This window comes from Poecilia reticulata, linkage group LG16, assembly GCF_000633615.1.
Source record: "Poecilia reticulata strain Guanapo linkage group LG16, Guppy_female_1.0+MT, whole genome shotgun sequence".
NCBI classification, from domain to species: domain Eukaryota; kingdom Metazoa; phylum Chordata; class Actinopteri; order Cyprinodontiformes; family Poeciliidae; genus Poecilia; species Poecilia reticulata.
The window spans coordinates 2,193,462-2,210,795 of record NC_024346.1 but is presented as its reverse complement, the minus strand read 5'-3'; the positions used below and the strand labels follow the sequence as shown (position 1 = coordinate 2,210,795).

The 17,334-nt window shown below is 38.5% G+C and overlaps 1 protein-coding gene across 9 annotated transcripts in view; it reads right to left on the bottom strand.

The window, feature by feature from the left end:
• ntrk1 (neurotrophic tyrosine kinase, receptor, type 1) overlaps window positions 1-17,286 on the bottom strand; it is a 45,762-nt gene extending 28,476 nt beyond the window's left edge. For 2 of the 9 annotated variants that reach the window (XM_008430757.2, XM_017309496.1), the window contains exons 1-4: window positions 8,748-10,360; window positions 6,362-6,563; window positions 1,037-1,111; window positions 748-819 (exon numbers count right to left, since the gene is read on the bottom strand). In XM_008430757.2, the coding sequence (XP_008428979.2) occupies window positions 748-819; window positions 1,037-1,111; window positions 6,362-6,563; window positions 8,748-8,799 (401 nt within the window). In that variant the 5' untranslated portion in view covers window positions 8,800-10,360. Of the gene's footprint in view, window positions 1-747; window positions 820-1,036; window positions 1,112-6,361; window positions 7,051-8,747; window positions 10,362-15,555; window positions 15,699-16,339; window positions 16,888-16,911 lie in introns of those variants that run through there. The other 7 variants (XM_017309493.1, XM_017309491.1, XM_017309492.1 and 4 more) reach the window with 7 other exon arrangements.
• Between the last annotated feature and the right edge of the window lie 48 nt (window positions 17,287-17,334).

Here is a 17,334-nt window from a genome sequence, read left to right as displayed (position 1 = left end):
TGTATTTATTATGCATCAGTTGTCGATAATCCGCCAAAGTGAGCGAGTAAAAGGTGACTGGTGGATGTCTTCTCCAATTTCTTGAGCGTCCCAGCCCCTCCCCTGCACCTTTCCGACCATCATCTGAAAACCCGCTTGTCTTTCAGAGGAACAGCACTGGACATGTTGCACACGCTCAGTAAAACGATAAGGACAAGATGGTGCCGATAAGCATCAGCTGTTCATGAATACACCGACCTGGTGGTTTCATCTGATATGTTTCAGTGAAGACGGGAGGCCAGACGGCTCAGAAGGAAAACAAAAGAAGATAATACTGATGTAGGTTCAAATAAACTGATTTCTACTGAAAAATCAGCAGAAAATTATCCAGATTATCAGCCAGCAACTTAATTACCTGTTTATTTATTTAAAGATTAGTAGTGTCCTGCATGTTTATAACCCTTCATTTTATGTGTTTATCAAGTTGAAACATCTGAGCTACATAAGAACGAAGTGAAAGAAAACCGATGCATGAAAAACATGTTTTCCCATTTAGCTCCCTTCACTTTTATAATCCTGGATGAAAACACTGAAGCTCTGAAAGAAATCTTCCTGACAACCTTAAATATCAAGAAACCATTTTTTTAATTAAAGAATTTAAGTTCATAATTTTAGAAGAGCAGACAGACTTAATAAAATGAGCATTTAAGAGGTGACCAGTAGGGATGAACAGCTGCACATCATTTCTCATCATCAGAGGACACTTACACATACTGCAGCTTCTGGTTGTTTTGGAAAGCATTTGCAGAAATGAACCTCAGTTTACATGATGTGACGGTTCTGCAAAGAGAAAAATAAATATGAAAAGATAATACATGAACTTCATTTTGGTTGACCTCATCCAACATTTGTGGTATTTAAGTGAATATAAGAGTAAATGTATAAAACCAGAGTTTTAATAAGAAGCATATATGGTAATATAGAACTGAGAGAATTGAATATAACTCAGAATTTGACCCTCGTTGTTAGTTTGGAAAATAAAACATATACTACTTACAGATTTTTCAGCTCTCTGTAGTTAGCAAGGTTGGCCTCTGTTATGTTCTCCAGACCTGCTTGGTTTTCAATGTAGCTAATTAAATGGAAAAAACACAGGGAGATAGAAAACATGGAGATAAGACACAATTTCTCATGGCCTTAAGCTTTTGTTGTCGTTTGGTTGAACCTTTTGCAAATGGGGAAAAAAGAAAACAAGTAAAAAAAAAAAAGTGCAATTATTACATTTTCTTGAGAAGGACAAAGTACTGTACACACTCAACACAAGAGGCTTTTTGAGTTCAATGTCTAGTTTGGGCAAACAACTGAAAAGGTTCACTTCAGAGTTGGGAGAAAATAGGTCAGAGTATAAAAGATAAAACATCACTCTTCTTGGAGGAAGAAAACATATGCATCAAAACTTTAAAGTAAGAGGTTGTTATAAATTACTTATTTTAGGTTACAGAAGGGGAACAGTATTGAATCTTGAACAGAAAAGTCTTTCTTTCTTGCTCTTTTGCTTAAACTTTTTGAGATATGGACTAATCTGGTGAAAAGCAACATTCTTCATCACACAGGTGTTGGAAGTTGGACAATTATCTCAAAAATAACTTCCAACATCAGCAAGTCCTTTTCAGACTGACAGAATAAGGAAATATCCTGTTGCACATTCCCTATGGGAGGAAGGACTGACCATCTATCCTGTCGTTTTACCCAACATCCAGCCAACTCAGCTCAGCATCACCTTTACAGGTTTCATTAACACTTTTTTCCACCTTTCCCTGCATGAATACTGGAATATGTTGTGAGTAATTCACAGTGCTCTGCTGCTGGTTTCCAATGATTTTAGTTCTTTCACATCAAACTACAATATTCAAATGTTGTGATTAACTGTAATGCTCCATCAGTCCCACCAAAGTGGCCAAACAGTTATCAGTTGAAATGATCACATAATAAGTTTAATGTTCTGTGCTAACATGCTAACAAACAGGACCAAGCTGCTTTTTCTGGTCATTAATTTGTGCTGTAAGGGAATTTTCTTTCTTGTGCCACCATCTCTATCAACGCTGATATACAACAGTGTGATGAAGTTTGTTCTTGTTGTTCTAGTTTGGCTTTTCTAAAAACCAAAATTTTTTTTTTCAGCTAAAGAGATCGGTATTTGTCTTTGAACAGCTTCTTCATCGTTCCATATCTCTCAATTTTCATCCATCAGGGAATGTTTTGTACTCACAGCTTGTAATTTACAGTAATTATCTATTAAACACACATTTATTGTCGGGAAATGTAGTTATTTGACTCCAATAAACATAAAGCATCAGCAGGAAGATCCCAAAATGTATTAGATAGAAAAAATGAGGAGGGAGTTAAACATTAGGGTGATGGCAAAGACGTTTTTGAAACTAAAAGAGTTGTAGCTCATCAACAGAGATAAATCATCACAAAAAAAAAACACAAAATGCTGCTCTGCAGACTCACAAGAAGAGACCAGAGCAAAAAGAAAAGAACACCCGTCACCCAAAAAGGTAAAACACACAGAAACAGGTCAGTCTGATTGGTAACTAGTTATAGCTGACAGGAGAGCAGGCAGCTGCTGAAAGCTGAAGGTTCTGGCTCTCATGAACCAAAAGACTAAAACTAGAACAACAATTTAAACGAAAACCCATGGAAGAACCAAGAAACTCAATCTAAAAGAGAGGACCGAATATGGAACACAGTGACTGACAAAAACCAACAACCCCAAAGAATCAAAACCCAGAAACACCAAGACACAAAGGCATACAGATTACCGGATTATAATTCTAACCCTAAAACTGTCACAGATTTGATTAATTTGGGTTCATTCGTATGAAATCAAATTTTTCGTTTAATTCATGAAAATACTTCATCCCAATGAAAATTTAATTCATGAAATGATTTCAAAAAATGATTTGCTCACAGATGGGAAGAGATACGAGGCTCATGTTTGGCTATAAGATATGAGAACAAATTGGCAAAAAGGTGAAGAAAACTATTGACTCATCAGTCGCTAACAAAAAGTCCAAACCTGCAGTTTTTCATCCCACTGAAACTGTGGTGATTGTTTAGTAGAGAAACTGCACAGAGTGCAGAATGTTTCAATAAAGCTCATAGTGAGAGAGTTAAACAACACAAACTGAATCTTTACCAGAGCTCCTGTCAAGGACACCGACAACTACTGAGAGGAAAGCAGAGAGTTGGAGATGTAAAGTGGTTTTATTCCAGATAACAAAGGAAACATGCAGCAGAACTGAGGAAGGTAAAACTCTAACCAGCTTTGGAAACAGGCCGTGGTTTGAGTCAGACCTCCTGACTCGCAGTGGGACGAGAACTTGAAGCGAACCAATAAAAACTGAACACGGGAAATTATCCTTCAAATTTAAACAGGAAGAATGTAGAAAAAAAAGATAACGACCCAAAACCTGTACAAACCCTTAAATCAGTGGCTTTAGTTTCAATTTCAGCATTTAGTTTCCTGCCTTCCAAATAAGTCCAAGTCATCATAAGCTTTTTTTTGGTTTATAAAGATGCAATTTTAGATTCTGAACAATACTGTCCTATCATGAACTTGAATATTTATCTTGCTATATTAGGCCTGCAGAGCCTCAGATAGTTTGAAGAATACTGAAGCGCAAAAAACTGGCTTTCAAATCTCATTGCTGATGTCTTCCCATCATGGCATTGTGCTCACACACACTTCTTTTCAAACACACCTGTTTTTACAGGGGTGTTTCTGTTGATGGTAATTAAAGTATTTTATCAGTTAGATTAGATTTTCTTCTTAAACCCCATGAAAGGAGCTTTGGGAGAACTGAGTTTTTCACTAATTTCACATTCAAAGCCTCTTTTTTTGTTTTGTTTGCATTAAGTTACTGATAACTAAAATCGGTTGTGGATTAGTTTACATCAGAGGGTAGATTTGTTCATTTTTCTTCTGTCTAGCTTTTGCTGCCAATATTTCATTGCTACACTTAAATGTTGGGTTATTGTTTAGATACTGCCTGTATTCTTCTGGAACCTTTTTTTTGGGATGTGTCCCTGCTTGAAATGATCTATAAATAAAGTTGACTGGAGGTGCAGCCTGCATTTCTCTCACTCTGAAGTGTGGAGAGAGGAAGGCAGATATAAAAGGATTACATGAATACAGATATTTTCTGCAGCGTGCTTGCTATACTTTCAACATGTGGCATTGTTTCAAGTTTCCACTTCCCTGATCGTCAGCTGCCACACACAAAACGTTTATATTCATGTTTGATTGACCCGCGCTGCAGTAATGTGATTACAGGGCAGGTGGGCCCAGGATCGCCCGTCGGCCTTACTTATTGGATTGAGGCAAGTGGGTTGTATATCATCTATTGTTCCTGGGTGGGGGCATTGACTGGCAATTCACAAAATTGAATTTACAACTCTGCGTATGATAAATTTCGGTCTCTGTTTTGCAGCTAATGGGCCCTTGTTTGTTCCACGCATCGCCTTTATTTCCCTGCACTGCCAGTACGCAGAAGTGTTGTTGTTCGCTGGCATGTTGGAGCAGCTCGGTAAACAGAAGCCCGCTCTCTTATTGATTGAACATCTGAGAGAGACTGTCGAGTCTGAGCTCTGCGAAACGGGCTGCAGATACAAGGAAATACCTCCGAGGCAGGAGAGAGAGGAGGAAAGAGGGAAGGAGAGAGGAAGAGAGTGGCATATAGGTGAAAGAAATTGGCAGCAAATTGACTTGCTCTGCCGAAAAAAGCGTTTCACAAATGTAGTTCCTTCTTAACAAGTGCTAATTGCTCCAATCCGGGTCCAGGAACAAAGAGAGAACAGCGTGTCGGTGCAGAGAGTGACATTTAGTTTTCCATGCTGGAGCTGATGGTGGGTTGCTTAATAATACAGCAGCTCTCTCTAAATCACAGGTGGTCACTTTCTGCTGCTTTTTCCGAGCAAAGTTTTAAAAAGCAGACGTTAAATAACAGTCTTCTGCCTGCAGACGTGCTGCTGCTGCTGAGCGAGAAGTCTCCAATCTTAGCCGGGTTTTATTCAAACGCGTTCCCACTGCGGTTAATCTGTCCATCAGGCAGGTAATTATAGAAACACTGACATGTTTGATTGCAAAGATGCACCGACATCAACGTAAACCAGCCTTTACAATGAGAGATCATCCTTTTTCTGCTTAGAAACTTCAAAGATAAAATTCACATTGAAACAATAGAAATATTAAAAATTCTCTTTGGTTTTGGCAAATCACATATTTTAAGACAAAGAGAGTTGTGGTTTGTTAATTTAAGAAACTTAATAGCTTTTAAATACAAAGACGTTGTTTATGAATGCAAATGAAGTTCATTATTTTGTCATAATTCCTGCTAAAAGTCCAAATTTTTACACGTTTACACTTGATAATAGCTACACATTGGTAATATTAAGAAAGTCTGTTCTGAAATACTAAGATAATCCGACAGAGTTAGAGGGGGATTTCTTTGGTAAATTAGAGCTGAAATCTCATTAATATCTAACAGCAACACTTTGAAAAACCCTTCAGGCGAATCATCAGTGACTACAGGTTTGTCCCAACTGCAGAGGGACTAAAGTCCTTCAGGTCAGGACTGAAAACAGAACTGAGGACAAGGATGATTACAGGTTGTTTTCATCATGTCTCCAACTGTTCATGTGTTAAATTTGCAATTTATAATGTCTTTCTTCTTAATTATGCTCAACTTTAATGTTATTGTTCTATTTAACACCTTAAGTGTAATTGTTTTACACTTTTTATTTTACTGTTAATCACATTAACCTTGTCTATAAATGGGTCTATGCAACCAAACTTTCCTTGCATAAACTTCACAGCCATGCATGTTGGGTAACAAAGAGTTTGTGTTACATTGAGGAAACACAACAATACTGGTTTTTAATATGCAGGTTAACCTCCAGTCAGATATAAAGAAGCAGTGTTCTAAATGCAAGTTGATTTTTGAATAATAATGAGGATTTTCTACAATAAAAAGTTACTGGTTAGTGAGAAAAATACACAAAGTAAATCTTAAGTCTGACTGAAGAAAAAAGGTTTCTTGGCTGAAACTAGATCATCTTCTGTTTCCATAATCATTCACCAAGAGTTACTTACACATTATCAATCCACTAAGCTACAAAACAATAAGATTCTTCTTTCTTAAACAACTCGAAACGAAAGTATGAGAAACAAATCACAGCTAAAAGTTGCATATACATCTAACTAAGAGAATCTGAGCAACTTGAGAACCAACTAGAAGTCAGAGAGAGGAGAAATCAACTTCAAGCTAACTTTAAATCATGTGGGTGCATGCTCACTCAGGTAGGAGTCAATACTCACATTTCCGTCACGTTCTCACTCTCTTGAAGCGCCAGTGGTGGGATGCTGCTTATCCCATTGGGCTCCAGGCACTGCAGCATGGCAAAAGAGCACCGGCAAGCAGACGGGCATCCTCCCAAGGCGGGTGCAGGCAACAGGCTGAGCAGGGCGAGCAGCGCCAGGGCCCTGGGTGCCACATCCATCTCTTTGAGGGAAGTATCGCCTGAGAGGGGAGCAGGAGTTGGTGTCTGAGGGCTTCACCTAATGAAGAGTTAATGAAGAGTGGTGGAGAGCTTCCCCACACTGCTCTCCAGCTGGTCAGGGTTTGATGGGGAGCCACAGCTGTACTGAGCAGCAGGAGGGGCAGGCACACGAGCAGGCTGAAGGCCCCTGGGGACATGCTGGTGGTGGGCTGGAGCTTCTCCTCTTTACCTCCCTCTCTCCTCGTCTCCTTCGCCATTCAGGGAGGAGCAACATATTAACATGGGCCAAAGTCACCAGACACCTCGGTGAGCGTGATGGGAGGTGGGAGGGGCTGGAGGTGAGGGTGTGTGAGCAGACCCAAGGAGTCAGGGCTCTTCCTCCTGCACCAGCATCGCTCTGCACTGATGATCACTGATTGTTTTAGAGTTCACCGCCACAGATTACAGACAGATCTAATGCATGTGGAAATGGAAGTGCCGCTTTAACGACAAGAAGCACATTTGGACCTAAAGAGAAACAATCAAGAGTCAGCGTTCAGCTTCGGTTATTGCAGCTCGAAACTAGAAACCAGGCCTGAAATCTGGATGTAGTGATGGACTCTGACCTGAACCTTCGGAGTCACATAAAGACAGTTACAAAGTCGGCCTTCTGTAACTTGAAGAATATTTATTCTAGAATACAAATATTCTAGAATATTCTAATTCTAGAATATTCTAGAATATTCGTCCCACTGAAACTGTGTCTCAGCAAGATCTGGAGAAATGCATCCAGTTGCATTAATTACTGCAAAAGTTACTGCCTAAAATCAATCCTCTACCTGCAGCTGATCCAAAACGCTGCTGGTGGCATTCTGACTAAAACCAGGAAGATGGAGCCCATCACCCCAGATCTGAAGTCCCTACACTGGCTCCCTGTAGCTCAGAGAATAGACTTTAAAATACTTTTGTTGGTTTTTGAACAGCTTGGCACCACAATACATTACAGACGTATCAACCTTCCTGACCTCTCAGGTCTTCTGGTTCTGGTCAGCTCTGCATGCCCAGAACCAGAACCAAACATGGAGAAGCAGCATTCAGCTTCTATGTACCACAAATCTGGAAAAAAACTTCAAGAAAACTGCAAAACAGCCGAAACACTGAGCTCCTTTAAATCTAGACTAAAACTCACCTGTTTAGAGTTGCTTTGGAAACATTATAAATGAAACATTGATCAACATATTTTATGTGTTTTAATGATTTCAAAATATCATTAATACACATTAATGATGGATAATGGAAATGCCGTTTCCGTTCACATGTTTTCATGATGTAAAGCACGTTGCACTGCCTTGCCACTGAAATGTGCCATACAAATGAACTTAAAAAGAAAAGGGAAAGACTTCTGTCTTTATCCTCATGTGAAATCATTGAACACATACTCACCAAACTTCATTTGCTGGAAGCCCTGAGGCCTGATATACGAGCACCTCACTACTGTAAATTATAAGAAAGCAATCCAACCTGATCAGAGCTCAACCTGTCAGTGAATGTGGCCCAGCGAAGGTGGAGAACTCCAACACAGAGCTGATTGAAAAGGCAGATTTAAAAAAATATATATATACTGGCAGCAGTGTAGTGAATCGATAAAACAGAAAGAAACTGAAAACAAAGAAGAAGATAGACAAGGAGCCAATACCAAGACAAAAGAAGAGACAACAATTCAAGAGCGAACAGAGAAAACATGACGCATCAGGTGTGTTCAGTTCAGATTAAAACTCCTGAACTGGACTTCAGTGCAACAGGAAGTACCAGACTTTTTTTAATAGTGTGGCTGGTTCCGCTACTTGTATGTTTTTCCCTCTCCATTTTTTGGGTAGAGAGCCCAAAATCTTCCTCAAGAAAGAGTAGCACTACTTCAACATGTCTTTACTCAACAGTAACAGTGAAAAGTATCCATCCAAGAATTTACTCAAATATGAGGAAAAGTATTTCATAAAAAGGCTACTCAATCACTTAATATTTAAAATTGCGCAGTTGAACTCTGATACGGACCAAAAAGTCCTGCAAACCTCGGACTCGGTTCGGTTGAGGTTAACTCTGGTGCGGTTCGACTGCATGCCAAGCGGACCGCAAACCGCTCCAAAAGCAGGAAGTGGACTACAGCCAGAGTGGATGGCTCCACGGTGGTTTTTACCAGACAAAAGAGACATTTTACAACCGCTGACCTCTGACGTCACTCCATTTTTGTTTACATTTCGTGAAGGAAGTGGCGCTCATTGTCTTCTTCAGAGGTTTCTATGTGGCTTCTTTTAGTGGTGTTTGGTGCAGCGCCACTACAGGCCAGGAGGGGAACGGTTTGCTCAGAGGATTTGGTTTGCAGCGTGAAAGCGAACCGCAGCAGCTGAAAATGGTTAAAATTATGTGGTCCCCGATACCTTACTACTCAAATAATTCTTAACAGCTGTTAAACAAAACGTCAACATCGATGTCAAACTTTATTCAACTGAAAGTTTACAAAATGTCCAAGTAAATTAACACTTTAGAATTTAGGTTTTAGGAAATTCAATTCAGGAAAATCTAAGTGTGATTTTAAAATTCGCTAAAACGTTGGCGTGCTAACCAGAAAGTTAGCGCCATTATTATCACTTTAGTGTATTAGCACAAGTGTGCCTAGCGCTGAATATTCCTAATAAGACACCAATGGCATTAAAAATGTGGTTAATTAGGTTACCCATAGTCCTTATTAAAATCCCCAGGAATGAACTTATTTAGTTCCTATGGGGTTTTTACAGTGAGCTGTTAAATAAAACGAATTGAGACGAGTCCATTTGGAAACCTCTTCTAAATTACGCCTTCATTCTATATTTTATTTGATTTCAATAAATCTCCTTTCCACATTGATATTTGAACTCTGCATGCCTTCACTGACCATCTGTCAATTGCAACTATCAATGTGCTGCAGAGACACGCTACTGTCCGTCTCACATATGCTCTCTGTATGATCAGAGCTGGTTTCCTCCCCCCGGGACTCACACTGCGCCCCACCCTCATCCCTCTTAGTCACTCTGCACATGAGCAGGGGTCAAAGTGTCCCGACCACAATTACTGACCATAAGCCGAATCCCCCTTTTTTGCTGCTGTCATCAAAATTATCTGCAGGCTTAATTACGTTTCCTTTTACGCCTCCTTCTTCCTCGGTCTTAGCTCAGCAGATCTGATGGAGGGACAAGGCACTCATTCACAGGGAAAGTGTGTGAGAGCTGAAGCTCAGCAGATTGAAGCAGAAAAAAACAGCATGGGAAGCAACACACCATGCAACACAAGCACATGCAAACAACATGCAATGAAAGCAGGATACATTACCCGAGGGTACTGATGTTCCTCCCATGTGATCCAGGCTACGTTGGGTAATTTACTGCACTTATTTACTTTCACACATGTTAGCTGATTTATAAATATATCTTAAGGTTTTACTAGGCCAGAGAAATGGGTCAGGGATTTCAGAGAAGGCCCTAAGTGGTTCAAGAGACAATAATAATAATATCTATCAACTTAATCAAATGATTAAAATATTAGTAATGCATTAAAATTATACAAAGCTTCTTCATAATAACAGTAGCAGTGAAAATTTGGCCTGATTCTAGGTTTTCTTCCTGTTTCTGGACACTGAAATGTCATAATTTACAGGTGTTTGAACTTTTGATTTGTGCTTCTGTTCTGATTATTTCTTTATTGTTTTTTATTATTTCTTATCATTGTGTATCAATTCCTTTAGTCTCATTGTTTGTACTTTTGATTTGTTTCCTTAGATTATTGTTTCTTTTCATATTCTTTGCTTGTTTGTCTTTCACCTCACCTTCGGCCTCCTACTCTGCGTTTCTCTCCCAGCTGTTCATCATCTCCTCATTTGGCCCAAGCTGCTGCTCCTCCTCTGCTGCTTCCACTCACAATTAGCTCTTCTTGTTTCTTTGTCATTTCCACTCCCTCCTCAGTATATCCAAGCCTTCTGTTGTTCACTGACTCCTTACGCTGCACTTCGTTTTGAATCCATGACATCCTGTTTCCTTTCTCTTTAATCTGTTTGTAAGTTTTTACACTTCTCTTTCCTTTTCCTGTCTGGAGTTTGGTTGAGCCATAAACGTATCCAACATAATAAAAATGTTTTATTTTCAACAGTATGAATGTGTAAACAGGAACAAATCTGCTTCCTGTGGGTGGCTTTCTGAGAAGACTGTAAAAGAGACAGAATGGTGAGTGACTGGCAGTACAGTCAGGCAGGAAGTGGTGGTTTTCCTGGCAGAGGTGGTTTCTTCAGAGAATCAGACCTTCAGTGACTGGATTTCTTGGAGTTTAAACAAAGAGAGAAAAGTGTTTGTTTTCTGGGGATTGTTTCAACAGAACAGGACAATCAATTGATCAAGTTCATTTTCATAGCACCTTTCCCTAACAATGTGCTTTACATCATAAAACCATGTTATGGTCAAGAGTTGTGAAAATCAGGAACAGACCTTACATTTTGTCAAGTGTCCTCATTAAAATCATCACTACACATATCTGTACGCTGCAGACCGAGGATGATGATGTCATGGAAACGTTGGTAGCTGGTTCACCGCCACAATGATCTGGTTTCACCAAGAGGAAACCGGATCATCATCCAGAGTTCAGTGGAAAGACGCAAAGCGAATCCAAAATCTGAGACAGTGATTCCAGGAACACGAAAGAAAAGCCAGTCAAATTCATCCCTAATGTTTTTATGTGTCATTGTTTTATATGCATGATTGTGTGTGTGTATATATGTTGCATTACTTTAAATGATTATTTCACTTTCTACTAGTTTTTAGATGTTTAAAAAGCCCATCCAGGAACAAGTGCTGCTAATTAGCTTTTGCTAATACTGTATTGTTCAGTTTGTCTGTCAATGTGTGTCTGTCCCAATCAAATAAACTTAAATCAAATTAATTAAAGCAGTCAGGGAGCATTCAAAGGTGAAAACAGGTCAGGTACACTGTCAGGATATCAAACATGAATGCTAAAAGGCTTGACTACAGACGAGGAGCTGATGTAGGCGGTGGCAGCAGTCAGTAGTCAGCAGAGAGCGGTGGAGCAACATGAGAGTTGGCAAAAACAGTGAAGATGTTTACATCTAAGCTATCACTCACTTTGTAGCCATATGGATGGTTTATTAAAAGATTCATTTCAGCCCAGGCTCTTTGTTCAGTAACAGAAAGATCTTCAAACAAACCAAAAATGTTTAACTGTTGTAGTATTCCACTGCAGCATCTTTGAATAATTATGCGTTCGATCATAACAGGGTTACGTTGAGCGTCCAGCACCATGGACAGCAGCAGTTCCGCAGAGGTCAGCTTAAACTGAAAGTCTGTCGATGGATGTCAGCTCTGATTAAACTCAGTTTGAAAGAGTTACTTTGTGTTTGACACATTAAAAGTTTTGTCTCATGTATTATTTGATCTGTGTGTATGTGTATGCGGCAACTGCACAGTAATTTCCTGGTTGGGATGAATAAAGTACTTCTATTCTATTCTATTCTATTCTATTCTATTCTATTCTAAAGAAAATCATAATTGAAAACTATTTTTTTATTATTTTTCAGGAAGAAAAAAATCTGGTTGATCTGAAAACTTTCAGTTGGAAAAAAAGGAGCAAAAACTGAAGAAAACTCTGGGATGTAAATAATTTGAGAGAGTAAAAACTTTTTCATAGTACTATATATCAATGCTTCAGTAGGAGTGACTGGTGCTACTGGGATGACTTTAAAAAAAATTTTAAAAAATAGCTGTGATAACTTGAGAAACATTCCTGAGGAACTACTGGTTTTGTTTGTCTGACTAAAAGTTTTCTTAATTATTAGGAGATTAAAAAGCATTAAAAAATCTGGTGAATTTACATCTTATGTCTCCCTTATAAAAGCACAAAAGTGTCTCAAAAGACAAATTGCCAAACAATAATGAACACTAACAAAACTACTGAAGAATGCAAAAAGCCTAAATTGTACAGCTGATGGTAAGATAATTTATCTGTAAGTACTTCTTTTCCATCTCCTGTCGCTGTCATTATCCTGAGTTTGAACCTTTTTCACCTCCAGCCTTCCAGAAACAGATTCGGCAAAATGAGAGGGGATAAATTTAGTCGCACTCCATTCAGGTGGGAGACAGAGTAAGTCTTGATGAAACAATAACCAATCAGAGAAACTATGTTTACTGCCCACACAAAGTCTTTGTTTCCATGTCCACAGACATAAAGGAACATATTGCAGCACATGTGGTGAAGAAAGCTCTTAACTTCCAGTATTTGGTTTGTGATTTTCATCAAGCCACAATCCATAACATAATCCATACCATTAATTTAACAACAATCTAATTTCCCTCAAGCCGTAACATTCATCCTGTCTTCATTTGAAATCTGTGGACATTTGACAGATAAGCACGGTCTCGTATGCCTCTGGGTTTTTAACAGGATTACTGTTTTTATGATCCGTGTTGATTGATGGACCCAGCAGGGGTCAAATGCAACACTTGGCTGTCAAATCAGCTTCCGCCCCCCTTCAGGTCAAAGATAAATACACTGGTTATTAATCCACCCAGAGGGAACAGACATCCTGCTGTGTCAACTTCATCATCTTAATGTCTCCTATAGATATGCTCTTCCTCAAACGTCACCAAACTCAACCATTACTTGTTAATTCTTAGATTCAGAAGTGTTTCTAGACATTTTTGATAACATTTAGATGGTTTTTGTGTGATTATTGTTTTTTTTAATCTGCTGAAGCTGGTAACAGAGAGCCGTTACACACACAGTGAAACAAAACATGGGCTGAAAGGTCACTCAGAGGAAGAGGCCATTCCTCCAAAAGCAACATGAAAAAGAACAGAGAACAGTTTGCAAATGCACTTGGAGACAAATACCTTCATTTCTGGAAGCACATCCTGTGGTTGGATTAAGCTAAAAAATCGAAGTGTTTGTCCATAATGTCCACAGAGAGCTAAGTTTGGAAGAAACTAGAGGAAGTTTTAATAGAACATTATCCCAAATGTTCCTGACTCTCCACAGACGAGTCAGGAATTTGAAGTTCAAGTGCAAACGATACAAAGAATAGCATCAAGTTAACTACAAAACATATTAAAGCCAACAAAGTTGGTATTTTAATCAGAACGTATTTTTCCCTGAGGGGCCATTTAAGGACTGAAACAACATGAACACAATCACCTAAAACACGACGACGAACATGCAGAGAAACCAACATAAACTATGTTTGACGAAGCTGCACATATCTTCTTCTGTCTCTCGAAACTAACAGTTTGACTCAAATTCAGAGGAGGAGTATTTAAATTTCCACATTTTAAGTTTTCTTTCTCATTATTCTGGAATTTATAAACTAGTAAAAACTTAGATAATCCTGACTGATTTCTTATAATTACTACCAGACAATGAGAAAAAAGTTGTGTAATTTTTACAGTTTCTGCAAATACGTTACTGTGAGCAGCGTAAAAATGCTAGTTTTAAATTTAAAGTAAAATTTTTAAACTGAATTTATGGAGCATTGGGCTGGAGACTGAAAGAGAAATCTGGATTATATTTCATTTTAATTTGAAAACAGCATAACCACTGAGGGACAAAAAAATTAGAAATTAGGAAAGTAAATTTGCATAAACATGTATTTGATTGTATGATTGTGAAATATTCATATCAAGCATGTTGGAGTAAAATTTATTTTGCTCTTCGATGGCTTTTAAAAAAATCTTGTATTAATTATTTTATGTTTGGTTTGCATTGTTCTTATTTCTAATGTCCCTTTTGTTGCTGTTGCAGGACTGAATCATCATTTACACCTCCCAAAATTCATTATTGCTGCTGTTTTTCAAAAATAATAATAATTTACTTGAAAAAGATTTAATTCAGGAAAAAACAATTTGCGTGAATGTAAATAACTGAAATGTATATTATTTCTGTTTTGGGGTATCAGCTTCAGCCAGAATGGATCTAAATATGTTTTATTTATTTCTTCCACTGCCAGTCCAGTCTACTTATTAAAACCCTCTTTGTATCCATCCTACTTCTGTATGAACTCATGTTGGAAATAAATCAATAAACTAAACTAAAGGATACTATTCTTAAGTGCTTTCCCCCTGTTTTCTTTTAAATCAACATATATAACATTAGTATCTGCAGAGAAGGGGCCACATTAAGAGGCTGTGCTCATGCGGACAGGAAGACCATGAGAGGCTGCACTCCTGTCAGATCCTTAAACAATAATCAATCAGTTTCATATTTAAACCCAGCATTGAAGGGAATGAGGGATGAAGGGAGGAGCGGCGGGGGGACAGAGGCGGAGGGAGGGAGTCCAAGAAGAGAACAAACGGGTGAGTAAAAGCTCTTTTGGATCAAGTACAAGGAAAAGCTTTTAGACATGAATTGGTAAATGCATATCGCTCAGGGTTTTTTTTTTTTTTTTTTTGTATGTACCATGTTTTGCTTCTGCCTGCAGTTTGTTAGCTGTACATTGACGCACTAACAGAACAGCAATGGAATAATGTGCAACAATGTGTAAAAGATAGATTTAACAATAACTTTGACAAAAGTAATAAATGTTCCATGAATGACGATTTCCATTTAATTAAAAGAGCAAAAATGTTCTGAGAAAAGTGATTTATTGCCAGATATTCATTAAGCAATTGCTTTTATAAGCAGAACTATAAATATGTTTTGTTTTACAACTGACGGAAATTAATCAGCTTACATTATTTGTTTAATATCTTGAATCATATTTCAGCTTTTCATCACTTCTCTTGTTGTTTTAATGGTAATTAATTTAGTTAAAATTGTATTTTAACTCTGTGTGTGTAAATAAAATACATCTTACGTGCAGAAAATCACAAGAAACATAAAACAGTTAAACTGAAATTAAGAAAAAATAGCACAACATAAATAGATTACAAAAAGCTTTCAATGACTGATAAATACTAAATATACAGGAAGCTTAAGACATAATATGTGCAGGAGTTGTTTCAGTCTTACCTATTTTTGGGTGCGTTAGACAGACAGACGTGTTTCCCTGTGATTCGTCCTGAAGCAGTTGTTTCTGGTCAGGAATCCTTGCAGACGTTTCAGCTCCTCAACATCCACCTGATTTATGTCTTTTTGGAGTTTGCTTTGTGCAGCTGGACCAGAAAGAGATGCAACATCTTCAGACTAAGCAAAGCTGTGAGCGAAACATGTTCAAACTCTCTTGGTGTGCTGCAGCATCAGGAGTTCCTTTCACCCCACACTGTGATCATCCCTCCACCAAACTTTCCATATGAGTCAATACAGTTAAGCAACAACCAATCTCCTACTTAGTGCCAATTTGTTTTCACTTCACTACAGCATAAATAATAGTTCACTGTTACATATTTATTGTGAGGAAATTTCCCGTTTCATTGTATCTTAATATTACTCTTCTAAGAAAGCAGCTTCCATGCCAAGCAGCTGGACCTTCAGCATGTTGTGGTTGGATCACCTGAATCCAATGATGTGAAACCAAATACCATACGATGTAGTGAAGATACTGTGTATAAAATATTCTGGGATTATTTTATTGCTCCACATTAGACTCAGCTATTAATTTCTCCAACTTTCATATGAATATGTGTGGATATGCTGCACAATTAAGCCCAGAATTACACATTATTTTTGTTCAATTAAGAAGTTTGTGTTTGGACACAATTTACTCTTTCAAAAACGAAACATACTGTTAATGTTATGCTAAAACATCTTAATACTGAGTTCTATAAATCTTTTTCTGGAGCTGTTTATCTCCAACCTTGTCGTTTCCTGTGGATCTGTAAAGGTGTTGACCAGTTAATGGGTTGGGAAAGTCTCTAGTTCCTGGGGCTTTTACTCCATGGATGATCTAGAGAACATTCTGTTTCAGCTGGTGGCGGGACGACTCGTCCAGTCTCTGACTGCCTACAATCCAAAAGTTATCACCCTTTTCAATTATTAAGACAATTAACCCAGTAGCTCTCACGGTTACCCCATTAATCACCTTTGTTAACGGCAGCTCTCTCCCTCAGAATAACAAGCACTTGTTGCAGACTTGATAAGTTTTAGTTGCTCGGCTCAAACCCCATGGTGATTATTTACTCATCGCCAAAGAAACTTATGGAGCCACCATATTCCTAGAACCATGCGCATAGACTTTACAATAATCAGAGGAATCAGTCAACTAAATTTTATATATATCGTTATAGCTTTAGCAGGGTTAAGTGACAGAAACTCATTTCAAACAATTTACCGATTACAAACAACAATTTTTAAATGTCAGATTAATCTATCCCTTTCCTATCCTATCTCTAGATTTTCTAAGAGGCTTTGGGGAGCAGTCGGACTCACACCCAGTAGATTTAATGTCCCTTTGCAACAGAAATGTCTTCGTTCTTGGTCAGGATCCTGTCTTGTTGAGACGAAAATCCCCTTAAAATGCACCAAAGCAGATCCAGTCCTGTACATCCGTTAGACTCTTAGATCCCAGTCAATCGGTGACCTTTGTCCTTTCACCAAGTCCATTGCAGCATAGATGGGGTCTTTGGGGCCGAGAGTAGGGCAGCAGGTCAAATCCTGGAACAGTGGGTACACGGATCTTGTCCCTTACTGGGGTGCGGAGCCTTTAGCCGATCCTTGGAGGGCGTCGTCCTCCTCTGCTGTTAATCCTTCTGCATCATGTTAGCTCTACTCTGACACCAGGACTTTGTTTCCCCTTTTTGGAGTTTATAAATCTTTTGTTTACGTGTGTGTGTGTGTGTGTGTGTGTGTGTG